At 43.0% G+C, this 20,034-nt stretch overlaps 1 protein-coding gene across 4 annotated transcripts in view; it reads left to right on the forward strand.

Moving 5' to 3' along the window:
* Window positions 1-20,034, forward strand: part of DSCAM (DS cell adhesion molecule) — an 805,927-nt gene that overhangs the window by 587,810 nt on the left and 198,083 nt on the right. For all 4 annotated transcript variants that reach the window (XM_060234239.1, XM_060234240.1, XM_060234242.1 and 1 more), the window contains exon 15: window positions 14,483-14,650. In XM_060234239.1, the coding sequence (XP_060090222.1) occupies window positions 14,483-14,650 (168 nt within the window). The remainder of the gene's footprint in view (window positions 1-14,482; window positions 14,651-20,034) is intronic.

Below are 20,034 nucleotides of genomic sequence, written 5' to 3' on the forward strand. Positions count from 1 at the left end.
TTATTGGAACTCTATGCGCCTAATGGTGCAAAGGATGTTTTTTTTAAAAGACATTATACAACAGCTTGATGAATGGACCTATGAACAAGTTTTGATAATGGGAGATAATGGGAGCCGCCCTGAGCCACTTCGGTGGGAAGGGCGGGATATAAATCGAAATATAAAATAAATAAATAAATTTTAATGGAACAGTTAAGAACTCATTGGACAGGTCAGGAGGGAAAAAAAAAACAATAGTAAAGAAAAATTGCCAAAGTCTTTTTTTGAACTGGTTAAACAAGAAAAACTGGAAGATATATGGAGGAAATTTAACCCTGAAGTTCAGGACTATACTTTCTTTTCTGCAAGACACAAAACTTTTTCTAGAATTGACATGTTGTGGGGATCTAAAGATTTAGGTCTTATAACAAGGAAAATATAGATTTGACCTAAAATTGGTCCTGATCATAACCCAATAATGTGGATTACAAAATTGTCCCAGAAGGTGAGAAGATGCAGATTGAATGAAGATTTGCTACAGAATAAACAATGACATACCTAGAAAATGAAAATAAAGCTTTTTTCCAAGTTAATGACAAAGAGGATATTGACTTTCAGATGGTCTGGGATGCCTATAAAGCAGTAATGAGAGGGATGTTGATTACTTTGAATAATAAAGATAAGAGAGTAAAAGAAAAACAGTTGTTGGACATTCAAAATGAAATAAAGAAAAAGGAAGGGGAGTTGAGAAAAAGGCCAGGGAAAAAGAAAATGTTAAGGAAAATTACAATATTACAAACTCAATTGAGACATTTGTTAAATAAAGAAGTGGAATGGAGTTTTAAGAGACTTCAGCAGAAATCCATTGAGGGAGCAAATAAACCGGGAAAGTATTTGGCTTGGCAATTGAAGAAAAAGAGAGAAAGTAGAATTATTAACAGAATTGTGGTAGATGGAAGAGAAGTGGTTACTCAAGAGGGAATAAAAAGAGAATTTTTAAGTACTATGCCAAATTGTTTAAAGGTGTTAAAATAAAGAAAGAGAAGATGGATGAGTATTTACAAAAGATAAAAATAGAGCCCTTAACTGAAAATATGTAAAAAGTTTTGAATGATCCAATTGAAAAAATAGAAATTGAAGCAGCAATTAATGCAATGAAGAATGGAAAAGCACCTGGGCCTGATGGATATACAGCTAAATATTTTAAAACTTTTAAAGATGAGTTAATACCAAAATTGCAGAAGTTGATGAATACGATAAGAATAAAAGGGAAAGTACCAAACACATGGAAAGAAGCTGTTTTTTCGTTGATACCTAAGGAAGATAGAGATGTCATGAACGTAAAAAATTATAGACCAATTCTGCTATTAAATAATGACTATAAAATATTTACAAGAATCTTGGCAGAATGGCTTAAACAACATTTGATAAACTTTATAAAGGAAGATCAAGCAGGGTTTCTTCCCAAAAGACAAATAAGAGACAATATTAGAACTGTTGTAAATATTGTAGAATATTATGAAAGACATCCAGAAAAAGAAGTAGCATTATTCTTTGCAGATGCAGAGAAAGCATTTGATAATTTAAATTGGGACTTTATGTTTGCAGTAGTGGGAAAAATGGAGCTGGGTGGAAACTTTATAAGAATGATAAAATCAATATATTCTGAACAAAGTGCAAGGTTGTGTATAAACACAGATCTTACAGAAGATATGAAAATTAGCAAAGGTACTAGACAAGGCTGTCCGCTTTCACCATTGTTGTTTATAATGACTCTTGAAATATTATTGATGCAGATCCAAGAAGAAAAAGAAATAGAAGGATTAAGAATAAAAGGATTTACTTACAAATATAGAGCTTTCACTGATGATATATTTATAAATGAAAACCCCATACGAGTTACACCTTTGCTGCTAGCTAAAATACAGGAGTATGGGGAGTTGGCAGGACTTTGTATTAATAGAGAAAAATCAAAAAATTTGTGTAAAAATATGCAGATGAACAAGCAACAAGAATTACAGAGACTAACAGGTTGTGAAGTTACCTCTAAGGTAAAATACCTAGGGGTGGAGATAACAATGAAGAATATTGATCTGTTTAAAAATAATTATGAGAAGTTATAGCGTAAAATGGATGAAGACATGTTAAAATGGAATAAGCTTAATTTGTCATTTTGGGTAGAATAGCTGCAATCAAAATGAATATCTTACCAAGAATAAATGGCGAAAAAAAATCTCAGAATTTGTGTGGGCTGGGAAGAAACCCAGGTCAAAAACAGGGCCAAGAAAGTCCTGGGTCTGGTTGAGGACAGCTGGATGGTTTTTAACCCAGGGATCTCCTGAAGGTTTTTCTCAGTTGTGCACAATGCTCTTCAGAAGTATTCCAGGAGAGGCAGTCCTGAAGGTATATTGATCCCAGACCATTTAGAGCCTTACTGGTTAATACCAGGACCTTGAACTCGATCCAGTATTCAACCTGGAGCCGGTGCAACTGGCAGAGCACTGGTTTAATATGTTAATGGGGTTCCAGTGAGAACTCATGCTGCCACGTTCTAGACCAGTTGTAATTCCTGGGTCATTCTCAAGGTAGCTCTGCATAGAGTGAGTTAGTAGTCTAGCACAGAGGTAATCATTGCATGGATTACTGTGGCTTGGTCAGGGTGAGACAGAAAGGGGGCTAGTTGCCTAACCTGGTGAGGCTAGGAAACATCAGCCTGGCGACATTTGTGATCTGGGCCTCTATTGATAGGAAGGCATCCAGAAGCATGTCCAGACTCTTAACGGTGGGTACCAGTGTTAGTGGCAGACCATCCAGAGCTGGGAGGTGGCACCAGTCCTGAATCCCATTCCCAAACACAGAACCTCCATCTTGGATGGATTCAGTATCAGTCAGCTCTGCTTCAATGAACCAACTATGGCCTCCAGCTCTTCAGCCAGATTTTTAGGGGCAGTGTCCATCCATCCATCCATCAACAGATATAGCTGGAACAACAGGGTGAACAGTGTGGTCTCCATCTTGTGGCTGGGGCAGAAGCCAGACTGGGAGGTATCTAAGGCTGGTGTATCTTCAATGCACTTTTCTTTTCCAGAGTATATTCTAGTGCAAATGTTTTGACACTGTCATGTCCAGCTTGCCCTACATATGGATTCCCAATCTTCCCGGTACATGTACTCCTGTAGACGAGCCACTTTTGTAATGATGTTCACAGATGTGCCAAAAGTAATTTGCTTGTAGAAGGCTGTAGATGTTTATTGACTGTCACCACCATGAAAATTGTTCCTGGCCTGCTGTGCTGTTCTGTAACTCAGATTATGTTAATGTCTGGGAGCTAATTCTGTAAATTATTTTGCATAGAAACTGCTTGGATGGCAGAAAAAAGTGCTATCATAATATGCCTGTGTTCTACATATGCTTAAGACATGACAAAAATAGTTGATTTCTGAGAATTCTATATTCCTACTGGTTTTTAAATGTGCAGATGCTGCTAAGAGTTTGCTGTCTGATTACTGTGAATAAGGCTATCCTTATGGTTTTATCTAAAAGTGTCTTTGATTAGAGTGTACTGTTGAACAAAAGAACATTTAGTGTCCCTTTAATAGTTTGGAGTGGTCTCCTTTGTGGGCAGTTTACTTGGGGGGGGGGCTCTGAGGCAGGTACTTGTGAGAAGCAAGCACTTGTTTTGTTTTCTCTCTGCTCATGTACAAAATTCCAAGTTAGCATTAAGCTGTGGCTTAGAACTGCAGTTAGCAGAAAAAGAACATTTCCAGTTTTGTTATCTTCAAATTCAAGTTAGACTGAAGACCAAGTAAATCTTAAATAAAATTCTGTAGTGCTCTTTTCTCTTAATAAAATTTTTTTCCTGTTTGGGAAAGATGACACTGTTTATGGGCGTTTTCGCACTGACCTTACTCGGCAGCGATGTCCCTCTTCACCGTGCAGCATCTGCGCGGATTTCACACACGTTGCTCCACAGAACCCGGAAGAGCCGCAAAGTCCTGCGGCTTTTGCGTCGCAAATGTAAACTGGCCAAAAACCAGTTTACATTTGCGACACAAAAGCCGCGGGACTTTGCAGCTCTTCCGGGTTCTGCGGAGCAACGTGTGCGAAATCCGCGCAGATGCTGTGCGGTGAAGAGGGACGTCGCTGCCGAGTAAGGTCAGTACGAAAACGCTCTATGACTCCAGTGCAAAACCTGACATCAAAATTCCTTTTTTCCCCCATTATAAAAAAAATATTACTCTAAATACGTCCCACTCTGCCCCTTTTTAAAAGGTACATTTCTTAAGTAGTTTATAGAGGAGTTATGGATGCAACATGTTTCTGCTTGGCTAGGAGAGAGGCACTCACTGAGAGTAGAGTGGTACTGTCAATTCATTTTCATGTAGGCTGCATTCAGATGTCATAAGGGCCTGTAAAGCTTGGACTCATACACTTCTCTTGAGCACCATGCCAAGATTGGTGTCTTCCTAGATTAGAAGCATTTACAGCTTTCTTTGATGTCTCAGTCCTGGCTCCTTTAGGTTTCTTTCTTTCTCAGAACCCATGAGTATAAAAGAAGACTGAACTATGATTTAGTATTATGGTTTATGCACAAAAAACAAACCCCATTTTTTACAGTGCCTGAATTTGGACATCATAAGAAGTTGTGGATAGTTTGGAGACTTTCTAAGTAAGGAAATCTCTCAAGAACCACTGTAGTTGGACCTGAGGCTTCAAGCCCTGGATGCTTAGAAAGTATGTAACATTGCAGGGGGTACAGGCAGGACTTCCAGGGTCTCCTAACTACATGGTTGTCTTTCTCCTCACACATGGATCCTTTTTCAAACCAATTTCTAGTTGACAGCACCAGCCAAGAGGCCAGGTTATGAAAGACCAGAAAAAGAGATATAACCCAATTAAGCAGAAGAGAATTATTGTCACATCAGGTGATTGATTGTGTAAAAGGAGATACGTGGATATTCCACAGTGGGGTGAAAGGCAGCATGGGACAGCCCAATCTTGTCCAATCTCAAAACTGAGTGGGTCAGTACTAGGAAAGAAGACCTCCAAGGAAGACTCTTCAGAGGAAGGCAATGGCAAACCACCTCTGCTTCTCACTTGCTGTTGTTGCCATAAGTGAGCTGTGACTTGACAGCAGTTTATATACAAAAATGCTCCACAATCCAGTCTTGTGCACAGCAGAGCAGAGTGATGCAGCAGTGTTGGCTTATCAATGTTGCCTTTCTTCACACTGAAGTTTACTGTCAAGGAATTGCACATCACAAGAGGGGAGTAGGGAAGGATTGCCTTGAGGTTTTCAGGCTTGACAGTGTCACAGGCCAATCGTGACTTGTTCATGCTATCTAAATAAACCCCTGTTTTAAAAAATTCTGCCCATCAAACTCCTTGAGAGAAATCTTGAGTGCTAGGGGAGGCAACAGTTCTAGGCTAACCTCCCATCCACACTAAAAAAACAACCTCATGATAATAGCATGACCTAAAGGATTACTTGGATAGTGTATGTGAAGCACTTAGAGTGATATAAAGTAGTTGTTCCCAATTTTTTTAGGATCATGTCCAGTTAACTTCATATGGTGACCCATCCAGGACTAGCCCAACGGGTTTTTTGGTGCTCTAGGCAAATACAACCTTGGCATTCTCCTGTTCCAGCAGTCTATTTTCTACAGTGCTTCACCAGATGTTTCTGAGAAACCTGCAAACATTGCAAAAAGGAAGCAGCTTCCCCCACTATGAACCCCAACCTTCTTCTCCTTTGCCAGCTGGAAGCATGCTGCAGTTTGAGGAGACACGCTTGGGGAGTGCTGGGTTGAGGAGATAGATGAAGATGGCAGTGAAGAGGTTTGTGGCAAGGAGCTCCATGCAGTACATCTTCTATAGCAGGTAGAGGGCAGTGAGGCTCTGCAGGGAGCTGGGTAAGAGGCTGGGTTGCTGACGGAACAACACCAACAGAGCCCCCCTCCTCGCACACATGCCTCTTCGTATCCTCCTCTGGTTTTCCCATAGGATGCTGAATAACTCCTACCTACTCTCCAGCCCCCTCCCCTCCTTTTAGTTACTGCAATGAAATTACTAGTTTTCTAGTGGCTTTTTCCCCTCCTCTTTGCTGTTGCAAAGGAGGGGGAGATGAGAATATGAGAAGCTGGCATGGAGGAAAGGAAGGATGGGAAGGACTGGAGCTGACATTACAGAGAGCTGCCTTGCAATCTACTTTCAAAGGCTTTGTGCCCCACTTTTGAGTCCCAGCCCAGAGGCTGAGAAACATTGCTTTAACATTGCATATTGTGAGAAATGTAAAAGAAATCTGGGCCGAGATCAGACGCACATAAACTGACGAGATGGGCATGGATGAAAGCCAGATGCATGTCGGATTTTATGCAGTTGTCCAAACATCAGCATCTGGCAATGGTCATTGGCTCGCTTGTGTCCCGAACTGCCATGATTGAGACACAGACTTTTTTGATAGTACATTAAATCCGGAATAAGAATGCTTCCGACGACTCCCCCACGTACTTTCTATGTTTGAACGCTCCATTGTAGCCAACTTGTCACAAGCGCACATCCGCTTCCCTGCGAGAGCCCACTCCAAATTATATCATTGCACCAGCAATTGTTGACTCAGCCTTCCAACCTTCCGAGGTTGGTGAATATGCACCCAGCTTACTGGGGCGGGGGGGGGAGTATAGATGACTGGGGAAGGCAATGGCAAACCACCCCGTAAAAGGTCTGCCATGAAAACTTTGTAAAAGCAGCATCACCCCAGAGTCAAAAACAACTGGTGCTTGCATATTGTGAGAAATGTAAAAGAATTCTGGGCCGAGATCAGACGCACATAAACTGACGAGATGGGCATGGATGCTTGCACAGGGGACCTTTCCTAAATGGGGGGGGGGGAGGCAGATCGCCCACCTTTGCTGTCTCCCTGCCAGGGGAGGAAGATGACTCACCTTTGCCGTCGCCTCGCCAGGCAGAGAGACAGCAAAGAGAGTTGCCATGCTCCCCCCCATTTAAACACCACGGCAGGGTGTTTAAATGGGGGGGAGGCAGATCGCCCACCTTTGCTGTCTCCCCACCAGGTGGAGAGATAGCAAAGAGAGTTGCCGTGCTCCCCCCTTATTTAAACACCACGTCGGGGGGGTTAAATGGAGGGGGGAGGAAGATCCCCCACCTTTGCTGTCTCCCCACCAGGCTGAGAGACAGCAAAGAGAGTTGCTATGCTCCCCCCCATTTAAACACCACAGTGTCCCCCCACCTTTGCTGTCTCCCCGCCAGGCGGAGAGACAGCAAAGAGAGTTGCCGTGCTCCTCCCCCATTTAAACACCACGTCGGGGTGTTTAAAAGGGGGGGAGGAAGATCACCCACCTTTGCTGTCTCCCTGCCAGGCAGAGAGACAGCAAAGAGAGTTGCTGTGCCCCCCCCCCATTTAAATACCACGTCGGGGTGTTTAAATGGGGGGGAGGAAGATCCCCCACCTTTGCTGTCTCCCCACCAGGCGGAGAGACAGCAAAGAGAGTTGCTGTGCTCCTCCCCATCTGCCTCCCCCCATCTGCCTTCCTCCCCTCCACCGTGGTGTTTAAATGGGGGGGAGCACGGCAACTCTCTTTGCCGTCTCTCTGCCTGGCGGGGAGACAGCAAAGGTGAGTCATCTTCCTCCCCTGGCAGGGAGACAGCAAAGGTGGGCGATCTGCCTCCCCCCCCTCAAAGCAAGAGAGCCCACCACCTCTTGAGAAAGCCTGTTTTACTGAGGAACTGCTCCGCCGTGAAATTACTAGTTGTCTTATGGCTTTTCAGCCAGATGTTTAGCCAGAAACTCTTTTGATTTAATTTCAACCTGTTGGTTCTGGTCCAACCTTCTGGGTCCACAAAAAACAACTCAGCACCATCCTCTATATCAGTGACTTTTTGGCACCAGGAACTGGTTTCATGGAAGACAAGTCTTTCACAGACTGCGTGGTGGGGGAGGGCAGCGCTGGGGTTTTTGCCATGCCAGGCTACCCCCCCACCCATACCCTGTTCCTCCCTCCCATGGTGGTATTCTGCCGCCTCCCCACTATAGGTAACCAGGTGGCAGAAGTAGCCAATCTGCCTGCCCCTCCCATTTAAAGACCCTCACCAGTCAGCTTATTGGTGGGAGTCTATAAATGAGGGGTAGGTGAAAGTTCCATCTGCCTGGTACCTGGACGAATGAAAGAGATTATGTGGTCTCACTCTGAGGCTGCCTCAGGAGCCCTCTATGCAAACGGGGCCCAATTTGGCCCAGCACTGGGGGCCCTCTCCCACTGGAGGGCAGGGGGGCGGCGCCTTGCCTGGGGTGGCCCTGGCTGCACCTTTCCACCATGGCTGCCAAGCAGCAGGATGTTTCTTGTCCCTCCCCCTCAGCACGCGCATGAGTGAGAAAGTGGCAGCGAGAGAGAAAGCGGAAGAGTGACATTAATGGAGAAAAGAGAGAGATGCAGCCAGAGAGCTAGGAAAGAATCAGCCAAGCCCGCTGCCCCCCCCACACCAATTTTTTCCCCCCAGGGCCCTGCAACCCAGAATTTTCTGGCTTCAGGGCTGCCTAACATGGCTGCACATTTCCTCTTACTGAATATAGATTTAGATGGGTAGCTGTGTTGGTTTGAAGCACTTCAGATACTGAAGAAATATGCTTGCACAGGAAAGCTTGCACCTTGAATAAAATTTGTTGGTCTTAAAGGTGCCACTGTACTCAAACTTGGACCTGCCTCTTAATGAACATTTGTATTTCCTCATACTCAGATGTTGTTCAGTTCTTTGAGGATACCTGTTTCTTGTTTCACACTTTTGCCTCAATTGAAGTGGCTTTGTTTGACCATCTTGGGCCCCATATTTTCACTGTATTGTCAGTTTTCGTTTTCATTCTTCAAATCCGTATACTCTTTATTTCACAAGGAATACAGTGTGTACAGCTAATGACTATGATTTGTTCTGTCACTGGGATCTCTTTATCAGTTCTTTATGACTGGTCTGAAGGCATGTGATGCCACTGGGTTGCTGAAGCATAGTAGAGGTAGCCCTAAATATAACCTGGATAGGAAACCATTTGTAAGTTTGTGCATGCATGAGAGAAAGAGAGAGAGAGAGCAATAAATGCAAGATAGTTTTTACAAAGAATGGAGATTTTTAAGGGATACCAGAAATGAAGGGGCAATCAAGACATTTCCAACAAAACTATCTGGTACATGCAAATATTTGAACAATCAAACCCCTGTGACTCATATTGAGAGGGTACATAAAAAGAGATGTGCTGGATCAGACCAGTGGTCCATCTAGTTCACCATCCTTTTTTACACGGTAACAAACCAGTTCCTCGGAAAGGCTAACAACAGGGCATAGAGGCTGAGACCTTCTCCTGAAATTGTCTGCTGTGGTTGGTATTCACATGTTCACTGCCTCTGAATGTGGAAGTTCTCTTTAGTCACCATGGATAGTAGCCACTGATAGACCTGTCCTCTATCAGTCTGTCTAATCTTCTTTTAAATTTGTCTGTGCCTGTGGCCATCACTGCATCTTCTGGCAGCAGATTCCACATTTTAATCACTTGCTGTGTAAAGAAATATTTCATTTTGTCAGTCCTGAATCTACTGTTCATCAGCTTCATTGGATGCCCTCTAGTATTTTGAGAGAGGGTCAAGAAGTTCTCTTTGTCAACTCTCTACTCCATGCTTAATTTTATCAGCCTCTATCGTGTTTCCCCTTAGTGGTCTCTTCCCTTTTCTCATAGGGAAGGTGTTCCAACCCACTAATCATCTTGGTTGCCCTCTTCTTTACTTTTTCTAGCTCTGAAATATCCTTTTTAAGATATGATGACCAAAACTGCATACAGTATTCCAAATGAGGCCGTACCATCAATATATACAGGAGCGTTCTAATACTGGCTTTTTATTTTCAATCCTTTTCCTAAAAATGTCCAACATGAAGTTGCCTTTTTTACCACTGTGGCACACTAGACTGATATTGAACTATCTAATACAACCCCAAAATCTTTTACCTTCTCATTCTCAGCAAGTTCAGACCCATTACCCTATACCTGAAGTTTGGATTTGGGTACCCATGGCATGGTTCCTGCTTAGAGTGGGCTCAATACAATCCACAGGCAATCTCTGTAGGGTTGTTGAGGACATCAAGGGAAGGGTACAGTACAGTTAATTTACTTCAGTTGCCATACCAGTTATTAGTGTATTCAGTAGAACAAAGTAGGAGTTAAGTTTCACCTTTAAGACCAACAAAGTTTTATTCAGAATGTAAGAATGGCGAACCTGGGCAGTATAATAAAAAGTAGAGACATCATCCTGCCAACAAAAGTCCATATAGTCAAAGCGATGGTATTCCCAGTAGTAATGTATGGCTGTGAGAGCTGGACCATAAGGAAGGCCGAGCGCAGAAGAATAGATGCTTTTGAGATGTGGTGCTGGAGAAGAATCTTGAGAGGCCCTTGGACTGCAAGAAGATCAAATTAGTCAGTCCTAAGGGAAATCAACCCTGACTGTTCCCTGGAAGGTCAGATGCTGAAGCTGAAGCTCAAATACTTTGGCCACCAAATGAGAAGGGAGCACTCACTGGAGAAGATCCTGATGCTGGGAAAGATAAAAGGCTAAAGAAGAAGGGGACAGCAAAAGATGAGATGACTGGACAGTGTTACTGATGTAACAAACACAAATTTGAGCAGACTTCGGAGGATGGTAGAAGACAGGAGGGCCTGGCGTGACTTTGTCCATGGGGTCGCAAAGAGTTGGACTTGACTGTGCAACTGAACAACAACAAAGCTTTCGTATGCATGCATACTTCTTCAGACAAGGCGATAGGGTACAGTGGGCTGAAATACATGTAGTTGGTGGGTTAAGAGTGTAAACTGATACAAAGTTAGGATCAAATGGTGAAACTGTGTAATAAACTGGAAGACCATTTGGTCTAGATAACAATAAAAGGTAATAAAAGTTGCCTGTTAATTTCTGTTGCTGCAAGTCTAGGTAAAACAAAAGGACATGCATTTCCTTGTGATGTTCTTGTCCACCTAATTAGGGTACTCAGTTGCTGTCAGGCAACTGGATGTCTTTTTCATAGTGCAGTTCAAGCTCTGTCTCTTTCACACACATTGTCATTGCTTTCTTGATATTGTCTTTGGGCAGTGCTTGGAGAGCATTCATTGTGAAGCTTGTGGGGAAGGAGCAGGAACGAAGAGTGATGAGAATAGACAGGAAAAAAACAGAAGAGAGGAAAGACTGATGGGGAAATAAGACACAAGGGAGGAGGCTGACTGATGGAAAGAAACAGAACAAAGTTTGAGCCCCTGAAGAAGTGTGCATGCACACAAAAGCTTATACCAAGAATTAAATGTTGTTGGTCTGAAGCTATGATCAGATGGCAGGTGTGGCATGGTCTGGCCGTGCCTCTAATCTCTCTGGAACTATTTGTTCCAGAGTGGGAGTGACCAGACACACCTCCCTTCTTCTAAAAAATCCCTCTGCTTTGCAAATGTGCAGAACCACATATTCAACACGTGCAAATATGTGGTTTTGCACATATTGCTAACTGAGAAAGAAAAGGCAACCATGAAGCAGAAGCCACAGACCTTCAGACATCTTGAGAATACAGTGGGGTGAGTAGACAGCCAGAAGTGCATCATGGGATAATTTGAGCAGAAAGTTGCTGCTAAACTCCTAAATTCCAACTAAAATGAAATATGCAACTTTGGTATGGCAGTTATCGTATGTCTAAAGAAAGGCTTCCAGAGATTCCCGTTGTTCCATTTTCTGCTTCTGTCATTGTTGCACATTACTGCCTCATACATGGCAAAGATGTTTCATGCATGCACAGTTCCATCACAGTGATCTGCATAGTACAGTGTCAACTATTACTATCAATTGTCAGTTACTGAGCCTATGATGCTATGTAACTGTTGTTAAAATCTTCATGTGTAAAAACATCCAAAGATTGAAAAATATTTCAGAAAAAGGATGGCAGCCTGCAGATGGTGACAGAATCTTGTTACCAGTTGATTGCTGAGAATTAACCTGTACAAACCTGGCATCTCCAGTGAAAAGGATCAGGTAGGAGGTGATATGAAAGACCTCTGCTTTAGGTACTGAAGAGCTGTTGCTAGTCTGAGTAGACAATGCTGACCTCAATGGACAAATGGTCTGATTTGGTGTAAGGTTCACCAGTCAACAAGAATCAGGAAATTGAATTGTTTTAGCATTCCACATCTTATCTTTTAATGAATATATTCTCTTATTGAATATATCAGTTTGTTTTACTGACAGGCTAATCAATTGGAAAATATATATTTTAAAATATATATTTCCACCACCAATTAGGGGATAGGGAATGTGTGTGTGTGTGTACTTCCTTTGTCACGGAGACAGAAAAGAACTGCTGTAGTATCTGTGGCAATCAATCATTGTAGTCTTAAGGAGAGGACTTAGACATTATTGTCCCCCACAGTCATCCCTTGCTGGGGTCAGTACTCTCAAAGAGGTGCCAACAGTCCTTTGTTCTTGGTAGGGAGAGTAGAGGATGGGTAGGCATAAACTTATAAGGGCAAGTGGCTAGGAGTTGCCGCTTTTTTTTTTCCAGGCTGGAAGGTGGGCCCAGATCTGAAATCCTATGGATAGGAAGTAGTGGTAGAGGTAAATATGATTTTGTGAATCTGCTCTATCTCTGAATTTTGGATCAGGAATGGGAAACAAAGCACTGTTTCAACCTTCTCGTTCTTTGAGCCATTATTATTATTAGAATACAGCTGCAATACTGTGGTGAGAAATAGTCACATTCATGCCCCCTGCCACTCCCAATTTTTATGGTTTTGTGGTAATCCATTCAGTCTCTCTTAATACCTTAACCAATGAGTTTTGGTTTATTAAAACATAGGGGCATATGATGTTGGTGGAAAGTGCTGTTGCAGCCAATGTATGGTGACCTTGTAGGGTTTTCAAGGTAAGAGAAAAATATAGGTGGTTTGCCATTGTCTCCCTCTATGCAGCAACCCACCAAATACTAACTGTGGCTGACCCTGCTTAGCTTCCAGCTGTGATGAGATCAGAGTAGCTTCAGCCATCCAGGTCAGGGAGGAAGCTATAACAGACATTTAAAAACCATGAATAATGTTATAACGATGACAGATAATTATAAATCTTTAAGACACTACCCTCACTTCCATGGGCCTCTTGTCAGCTGAATATAGTTCATGCTTTCCTCCCTTGGCAGGGCCAGAAAACCAGTTCTGACAGCTGACTTACATGAACAGCTGATCATATAGCCAGAGCCAATTTGGAATCATATCTGTGGAAACTAACGGTGATCAAGGTGCAGGAAAGAGAAGGAAGATTCTCCATTGCTCTTACTGTGGCAGCAGCTGAGCTGATAGGAACCCTCTAGGTTTATTTAATAGTGTGCTTCTTTCAGAGATCTCAGTTAAAATACCTGGCAGCTGCTCACCTGTCAACTCATTGCTTCCATCACAGCAACAACAAGGGCCTGGGGAAAAGTGACTGCTGCCATTCAATCCCTGTTTTATATTTTCTTACCTCCTTTTATATAGCACATTGGAATGTGACCAAGAGCTACTAGGTTTACAGATATGAATCTGTACACACATGCTCACACACACTAGCTAACCTCTACAACCTGTTGCCAGTGCCATCCATTGCCTCATATAGAGGGTTTTTAAATGTTTTAGACAACTTCATGTTGTTCATGTCTTTCTACAAGCTATGGTCATCAATACCAGTGTAGTTCAAAGTTTCAGGAAGCCCTCAGCTGTCTAGTAGATACTTATACTTAACAAAGAAAAGCTACCACCTTGCCTGCTTTTGTGCAGCTCCCTGAGGCCTCTACCAGTATGCAAAATGTACTATTAGAAGCTCTTATCCCTGCATAGTGATTCTTGGGGACCTGTATAAATATATCTTAAATGTTGCATGAGGGTGGATTGGTCAGATCATTCAGTGTGCTGATGTCTTCCAGTGTGCTGATGCCCCCAGCAGAGGTTGTTCCAGCCTTGGGAAGGCCTCACACAAAGTGGGTAGGAACCTCCACAAGCTGGTAGCCCTTGTAAGGTGGAGAGAGGCCGCCATAGCTACAAGCGGGTGGCCCTCATCCTGTACAATGCAGTTGGGTATGAAGAGGGTAGAAGCCGCCAAAGCCACAATTCGGATCTTCCTGCCCCATGCAACATGAATGGTGTGTGCAAGATAGGTGGAAGCTGTTGCAAGCTGCTGTATCTCTCACCCCTCTATTGAGAGGGGTGGTGCAGGGATGGGGCAGGCTGGGAGACATAGCCCTTTCCAGGGATGCTTTTGCCTCCCAGTCCGTCCCTGCTGTTGCATTTAAGTTACTTAAAATGGTGAAGAGGACAGATAATTCCACCATTATTTTAATGTAGTTTGTCATACTCTTTGCTATCTTGCTGATTTAGTTAACTCTTAAAGTGGAACAAACAAGGAATGGTGGAAAAGTTGATTTTCTTTCCCATGTTTTCTTTAAATAGATTCCTGGGAGTCTGTTCAGAGAACCAAAGATGTTTCCCCCCAGCTGAATCAGGCCACTATTATTGACCTCCATGCTTCCTCCACCTATAATATCCGCATGTATGCCAAAAACCGCATTGGCAAGAGCGAGGCCAGCAATGAGCTTACAATCACCACAGATGAAGCAGGTAAGTCCTACATCCCCCCCCCCTAGCTAAGCCTAATCTTAAATTTATACAATTTGAATTCAGTGGCACCCTTAAGACATCCAAGTTTTATTCAAGGTATAAGCTTTCATGTGCATGCACACTTCTTCAGATACAGTGAAACAGAATTTCCTCAACCATTACATATAAGAAGAGAGCAGGGTGTTCAGATCCTTCCCAGCCACTGGTGGAGAATGGGAGAGTAAAGTTGAGAATGTACTCACAGGCATTCTCCTCCAAGCTTGGCTTCCTCTTCAAGGGAAGCTTGGCTCGGAGGACAGTGCACCCCGCCCAGCTGCTCTCCCCTTGAAAATGAGAGCAGACCAGCAGGGCACATTCTTCTTCTCCGAACTCAGAGGAGAAGAGTGCGTCCAGCCCCCCCTTCAGGTGAGAGCAGCCAAGTGGGGCACCTTCTTCTTCTCCAAGCTTGGCTTCCCTTGCAAGGGAAGCAGAGCTCAGAGAAGAAGAATGTGCACCAGTCATCAAGGCAAGAACAGCCAGGCAGCGCACACTGTGCTCCAAGCCCGGCTTCCCTTGCAAGGGAAGCCAGGCTCAGAGAAGAGCCTCACCAACACACCATCCAGCCATTCCCAGCTTCCCGGGTCTGTGACACCTCACCCACCCCACCCCCCATTCCACAGGTCTCAGCTTCCCAGGTCACAGGGCTTGGAGAAGAGCCTCACCAACATGCCATCCAGCCACTCTCAGCTTCTCGGGTCTGTGACCTGGGAAGCTTGAGAGCAGCGGGGCAGGGGGTGGGGACACCTAGTGGGGCTCTGTAGGTGAGGTGGCCTTCTACCTCTCCTACTTCCATGCATCGGCCATTTGGTAAGTTGGGTCCTTCTGCAATCCATCAAATATACAAATAACATAGCAAAAATATTATTTAATTATACCTAATAAAATCACAACACAAATTGTTGCATATGAATATAATATATTTTGATCCTAAAGTAACAAGATAAAATATAGATAATACCTGTTCATTCTCATAAATGGAGGTGCATGGTTATCCACAATTATAAATGTCTATGGTGCTTTACATGGTATTTTTCCATGTGGGCTTTTTCTGTATGGGCTTTTTTCCATGTGGGCATTTTTCCTGTGAGCATTTATGCCCATGGTTTTTTTTTTTTCCTGTGAGCTTTTTTCCTTTGGGATTTTTCCCTAGAACTGTTTCTAAGCACTACTGTTACAGCAGAATTCAGCTATAGTGTTGAAATTTAAAATAGTAAAGAATAAAATAGGATTAGAGAATGGGACCAAAAGAGTAAGGGGAAAAGATTAATACCTCCATTGAAGAAAATTTCCAGTAGAGGAAAATAATTATTAATTAGCAACACATTTCGCTTGAAAATCTTAGCTGAACTTACTCAGAAGTAGCTTCACAAAAAGAAAAAAAAGCACTAATAAAAATACACTGAATCCAGAGTTAGGACTCAATAATAAACTACGGAGTAACTATTTGAAAACTTATCGTATGGGAGCTGCAAACATGCAGCTATGGAGTTATTATCAGTAGCCTTTGGCAGTGGTTTCAACACCAGATTTCTTTGTCCCTAGCTTCTTCAAATTTCCAGATGGCTATAAAGCATAGATAGACCTATTCATTTTGTATCCTCCATCTCTTCCTTCCCATTTTATCCTTACAACAAAATTGTGAGGTTGGCTAGGCTGACAGACAATCTTACAAGCCCAAGGTCACTCAATGAGCTCAAGGCAGACTGGAGATTTAAACCACGACCTTCCAAGTTGGAGTCCAACACTCTGCTATTTTGACTCTTTCTATTTTCATACACATGATTATATCAGGGGTCCCCCATTTTTCGGTCTGTGGGTACCATTAGAATTCTGACGCTGGATGGTGGCCACAACCACCAGATGGCTGCTGTCACAAGAGGCAGATCCAATTAGAATCATAGAGTTGGAAGGGACCTCTAGGGTCATCTAGTCCAACCCACTGCACAATGCAGGAAACTCACAAATACTTCCCCCTAAATTCACAGGATCTTCATTGCTGTCAGATGGCCATCTAGCCTCTGTTTAAAAACATCCAAGGAAGGAGAACCCACCACCTCCTGAGGAAGCCTGTTCCACTGAGGAATCGCTCTAACAGTCAGGAAGTTCTTCCTAATGTTGAGCTGGAAACTCTTTTGATTTAATTTCAACCCATTGGTTCTGGTCCTATCTTCAGGGGCCACAGAAAATTCCACACCATCCTCTAGGTGACAGCCCTTCAAGTACTTGAGGTGGTGATCATATCACCTCTCAGCTGCCTCCTCTCCAGGCTAAACATCCCCAGCTCCTTCAACCTTTCCTCATAGGACTTGGTCTTCAGACCCCTCACCATTTTTGTCGCTCTTGTCTGGACCCGTTTCAGCTTGTCTATATCCTTCTTAAAATGTGGTGCCAAAAACTGAACACAATACTTTAGGTGAGAACTTACCAGAGCAGAGTAAAGTGATACCATCACATCACGTGATCTGGACACTATACTTCTGTTGATACAGCCAAAAACTGCATTTGCCTTTTTAGCCACCGCATCACACTGTTGACTCATGTGCAGCATATGATCCACTAAGACCCCTAGATCCTTTTCGCACATATTACTGCTAAGACAAGTCACCCCCATCCTATAACCATGCATTGGATTTTTCCTACATAAATGCAGAACTTACATTTATTCCTGTTAAAATTAATTTTATTGATTTTAGCCCAGTTTTCCAGCCTGTCATCCTGTAGCCTGTTTCTGTCTTCTTCTGTGTTTGCAACCCCTCCCAATTTAGTATCATCTGCAAATTTAATAAGCATTCCCTCTATTCCGTCATCCAAAACATTTATAAAGATGTTGAACAATACAGGTCCCAGGACAGATCCTTGAGGCACTCCACTTGTCACTCCTCTCCAAGAGGATGAGGAACCATTAACAAGTACTCTTTGGGTGTGATCTGTCAGCCAGTTACAGATCCACCTAATGGTAACCGGATCCAAACCACATTTTACCAACTTGTCAACTATGATAGTATGTGGAACCTTATCAAAAGCCTTACTAAAATCAAGATAAACGATGTCTACAGCATTCCCCCAATCCAGCAATTTTCTCAAAAAAAGAGATTAGGTTAGTCTGACATGATTTGTTTTTGAGAAACCCATGCTGGCTCTTAGTAATCACATCCATTCTTTCTAAATGTTCCAGGACCGACTGTTTGATGATTTGTTCTAAAACTTTTCCAGGTATAGATGTCAAGCTGATGGGTCAGTAGTTACCCATATCGTCTTTTTTCCCCTTCTTGAAGATGGGGACAACATTCGCCCGCCTCTAATCTTCCGGCACCTCTCCTGTTCTCCAAGAATTCTCAAAAATAATAGCCAGAGGCTCAGAAATTATATCCGCAAGCGCTTTTAGAACCCTTGGATGCAATTCATCTGGCCCTGAGGACTTAGTTTCATTTAAAGAAACCAGGTGTTTATGTACTACCCCTATGCTGATCCTAGGTTGGAACTTCATACCCTCCTTATATGTTCTGTTTTTGCCATGTTGAGCACCGTTTCCCTCAGAAGAGAAGACTGAGGAAAAGTAGGAATTGAGCAGTTCTGCCCTCTCTTCATTACCTGTTACAATTTCACTTTCTTGCCCTCGCAGTGGGCCTACCATGTCCTTGCTCTTTTTCTTACTTTGAACATAAGAACCCTTTTTTGTTGTTTTTATCATCTTTGGCCAGCCTAAGCTCAAACTGAGCTTTAGCTTTCCTAACTTTTTCTCTACAAGCATTGATGATTTGTTTATATTCACCCTTGGTTATAAGGCCCTCATTTCAATTCCTAAAGGAGTCTTTTTTATACCTCAAGTCGTTAGAGAGCTGTTTATGGAGCCACTTCGGCTTGTTTAGGCTTTTCCCGTTTTCTCTTCTCATAGGAATCATCTGTGATTGTGCTGTCAGTATTTCGCTTTTAAGAAACTCCCACCCCTCCTGAACCCCCTTCCTCCTAAGTGTTTCTGACCATGGGGTTTTGCCCAGCATAGTTCTAAGTTTATCAAAGTTTGCCTTTCTGAAGTCCAACCTATAAGTCTGACTACGTATAGCTTTTCCCTTCCCTAAGACTGTAAATTCCAAAATCACATGGTCACTACTGCCCAGGGTGCCCACTATTTCTACTTCTTCAATTAATTCTTCCTTGTTGGTGAGAATCAAATACAAGATAGCAGATCCCCTTGTTTCTGTCTTCACTTTCTGGAAAAGGAAGCTGTCAGCAAGACAAGTCATGAATCTATTTGACTTTCATTTTTAGCAGAGTTGGACTTCCAGCAGATGTCTGGGTAATTGAAATCTCCCATGATCACTGTATCCCTTCTCTTGGAGTACTTTGCAATCTACTGTAGAAATATCTCATCCAAGTCCTCTGACTGACTTGGTGGTTTATAGCAGACCCCCACAATAATATCACTGTTATTTCTTACTCCTGTTATTTTTACCCAGAGACTCTCAACTGAGCTGCCATGCTCAAATTCACATATTTCCTCACAAGTATATACCTCCTTCACATATACTGCTATACCTCCACCCTTTCTCATTTGCCTGTCCCTTTTAAATAAGTTGTACCCCTGAATCCTAATATTCCAGTTGTGAGTGTCATCCCACCAAGTTACAGTAAGGCCTATTATGTCATAGTCTCCTTCCTTTATTAGGACTTTTAGTTCCTCCTGTTTGTTTCCCATACTCTGTGCATTAGTGTAGAGACATCGGAATCCATGTTTTATGCATCCTGAGGGTTTAGTTCCTGTACAAGCCTGCAAGTTAACATTACCTTGTGTATGCACCACTCTTTGCAAATCTTTAATTTTCTTATCCCCTGTTTCTGGCATCATGCAAGGCTTTGAATGATTGTCTTGCTCACCCATACAATTTAGTTTAAAGCCCTCCTTATTAGGTTAGCACGGCTGTTACCAAACACCCTTTTCCCTACCGCTGTAAGGTGCAAACCATCTCCCAATAGAAGACCACCATCTCGAAAGCGTAAACTATGAAATCTGAATCTTTCCTGATTACACCATTGACATAGCCAGTCGTTTATTTGAAGTATTCTTCTTCCTCGTCCTAAGCCACAGCCTTCAACAGGAAACACTGACAAGAAAACAACCTGTGCACCCAGCTCCTTCACCTTCTGACCAAGAGCCACATAGTCCTTTCTAATATGTTCAGGGCTATGATGGGCAGTATCGTTCGTTCCCATGTGGATCAGCCCAAAAGGATAGTAATCCGTTGGCTTGATAAGTCTTCCAATCTTTTCTGTCACATGCTGGATGTGTGCACCTGGCAGATAGCAGACCTTGTGGGATGACAAGTCCGGTCGGCACACTTTGGGCT

The sequence above is a fragment of the Heteronotia binoei genome, chromosome 3 (genome assembly GCF_032191835.1).
Source record: "Heteronotia binoei isolate CCM8104 ecotype False Entrance Well chromosome 3, APGP_CSIRO_Hbin_v1, whole genome shotgun sequence".
Classification (NCBI taxonomy): domain Eukaryota; kingdom Metazoa; phylum Chordata; class Lepidosauria; order Squamata; family Gekkonidae; genus Heteronotia; species Heteronotia binoei.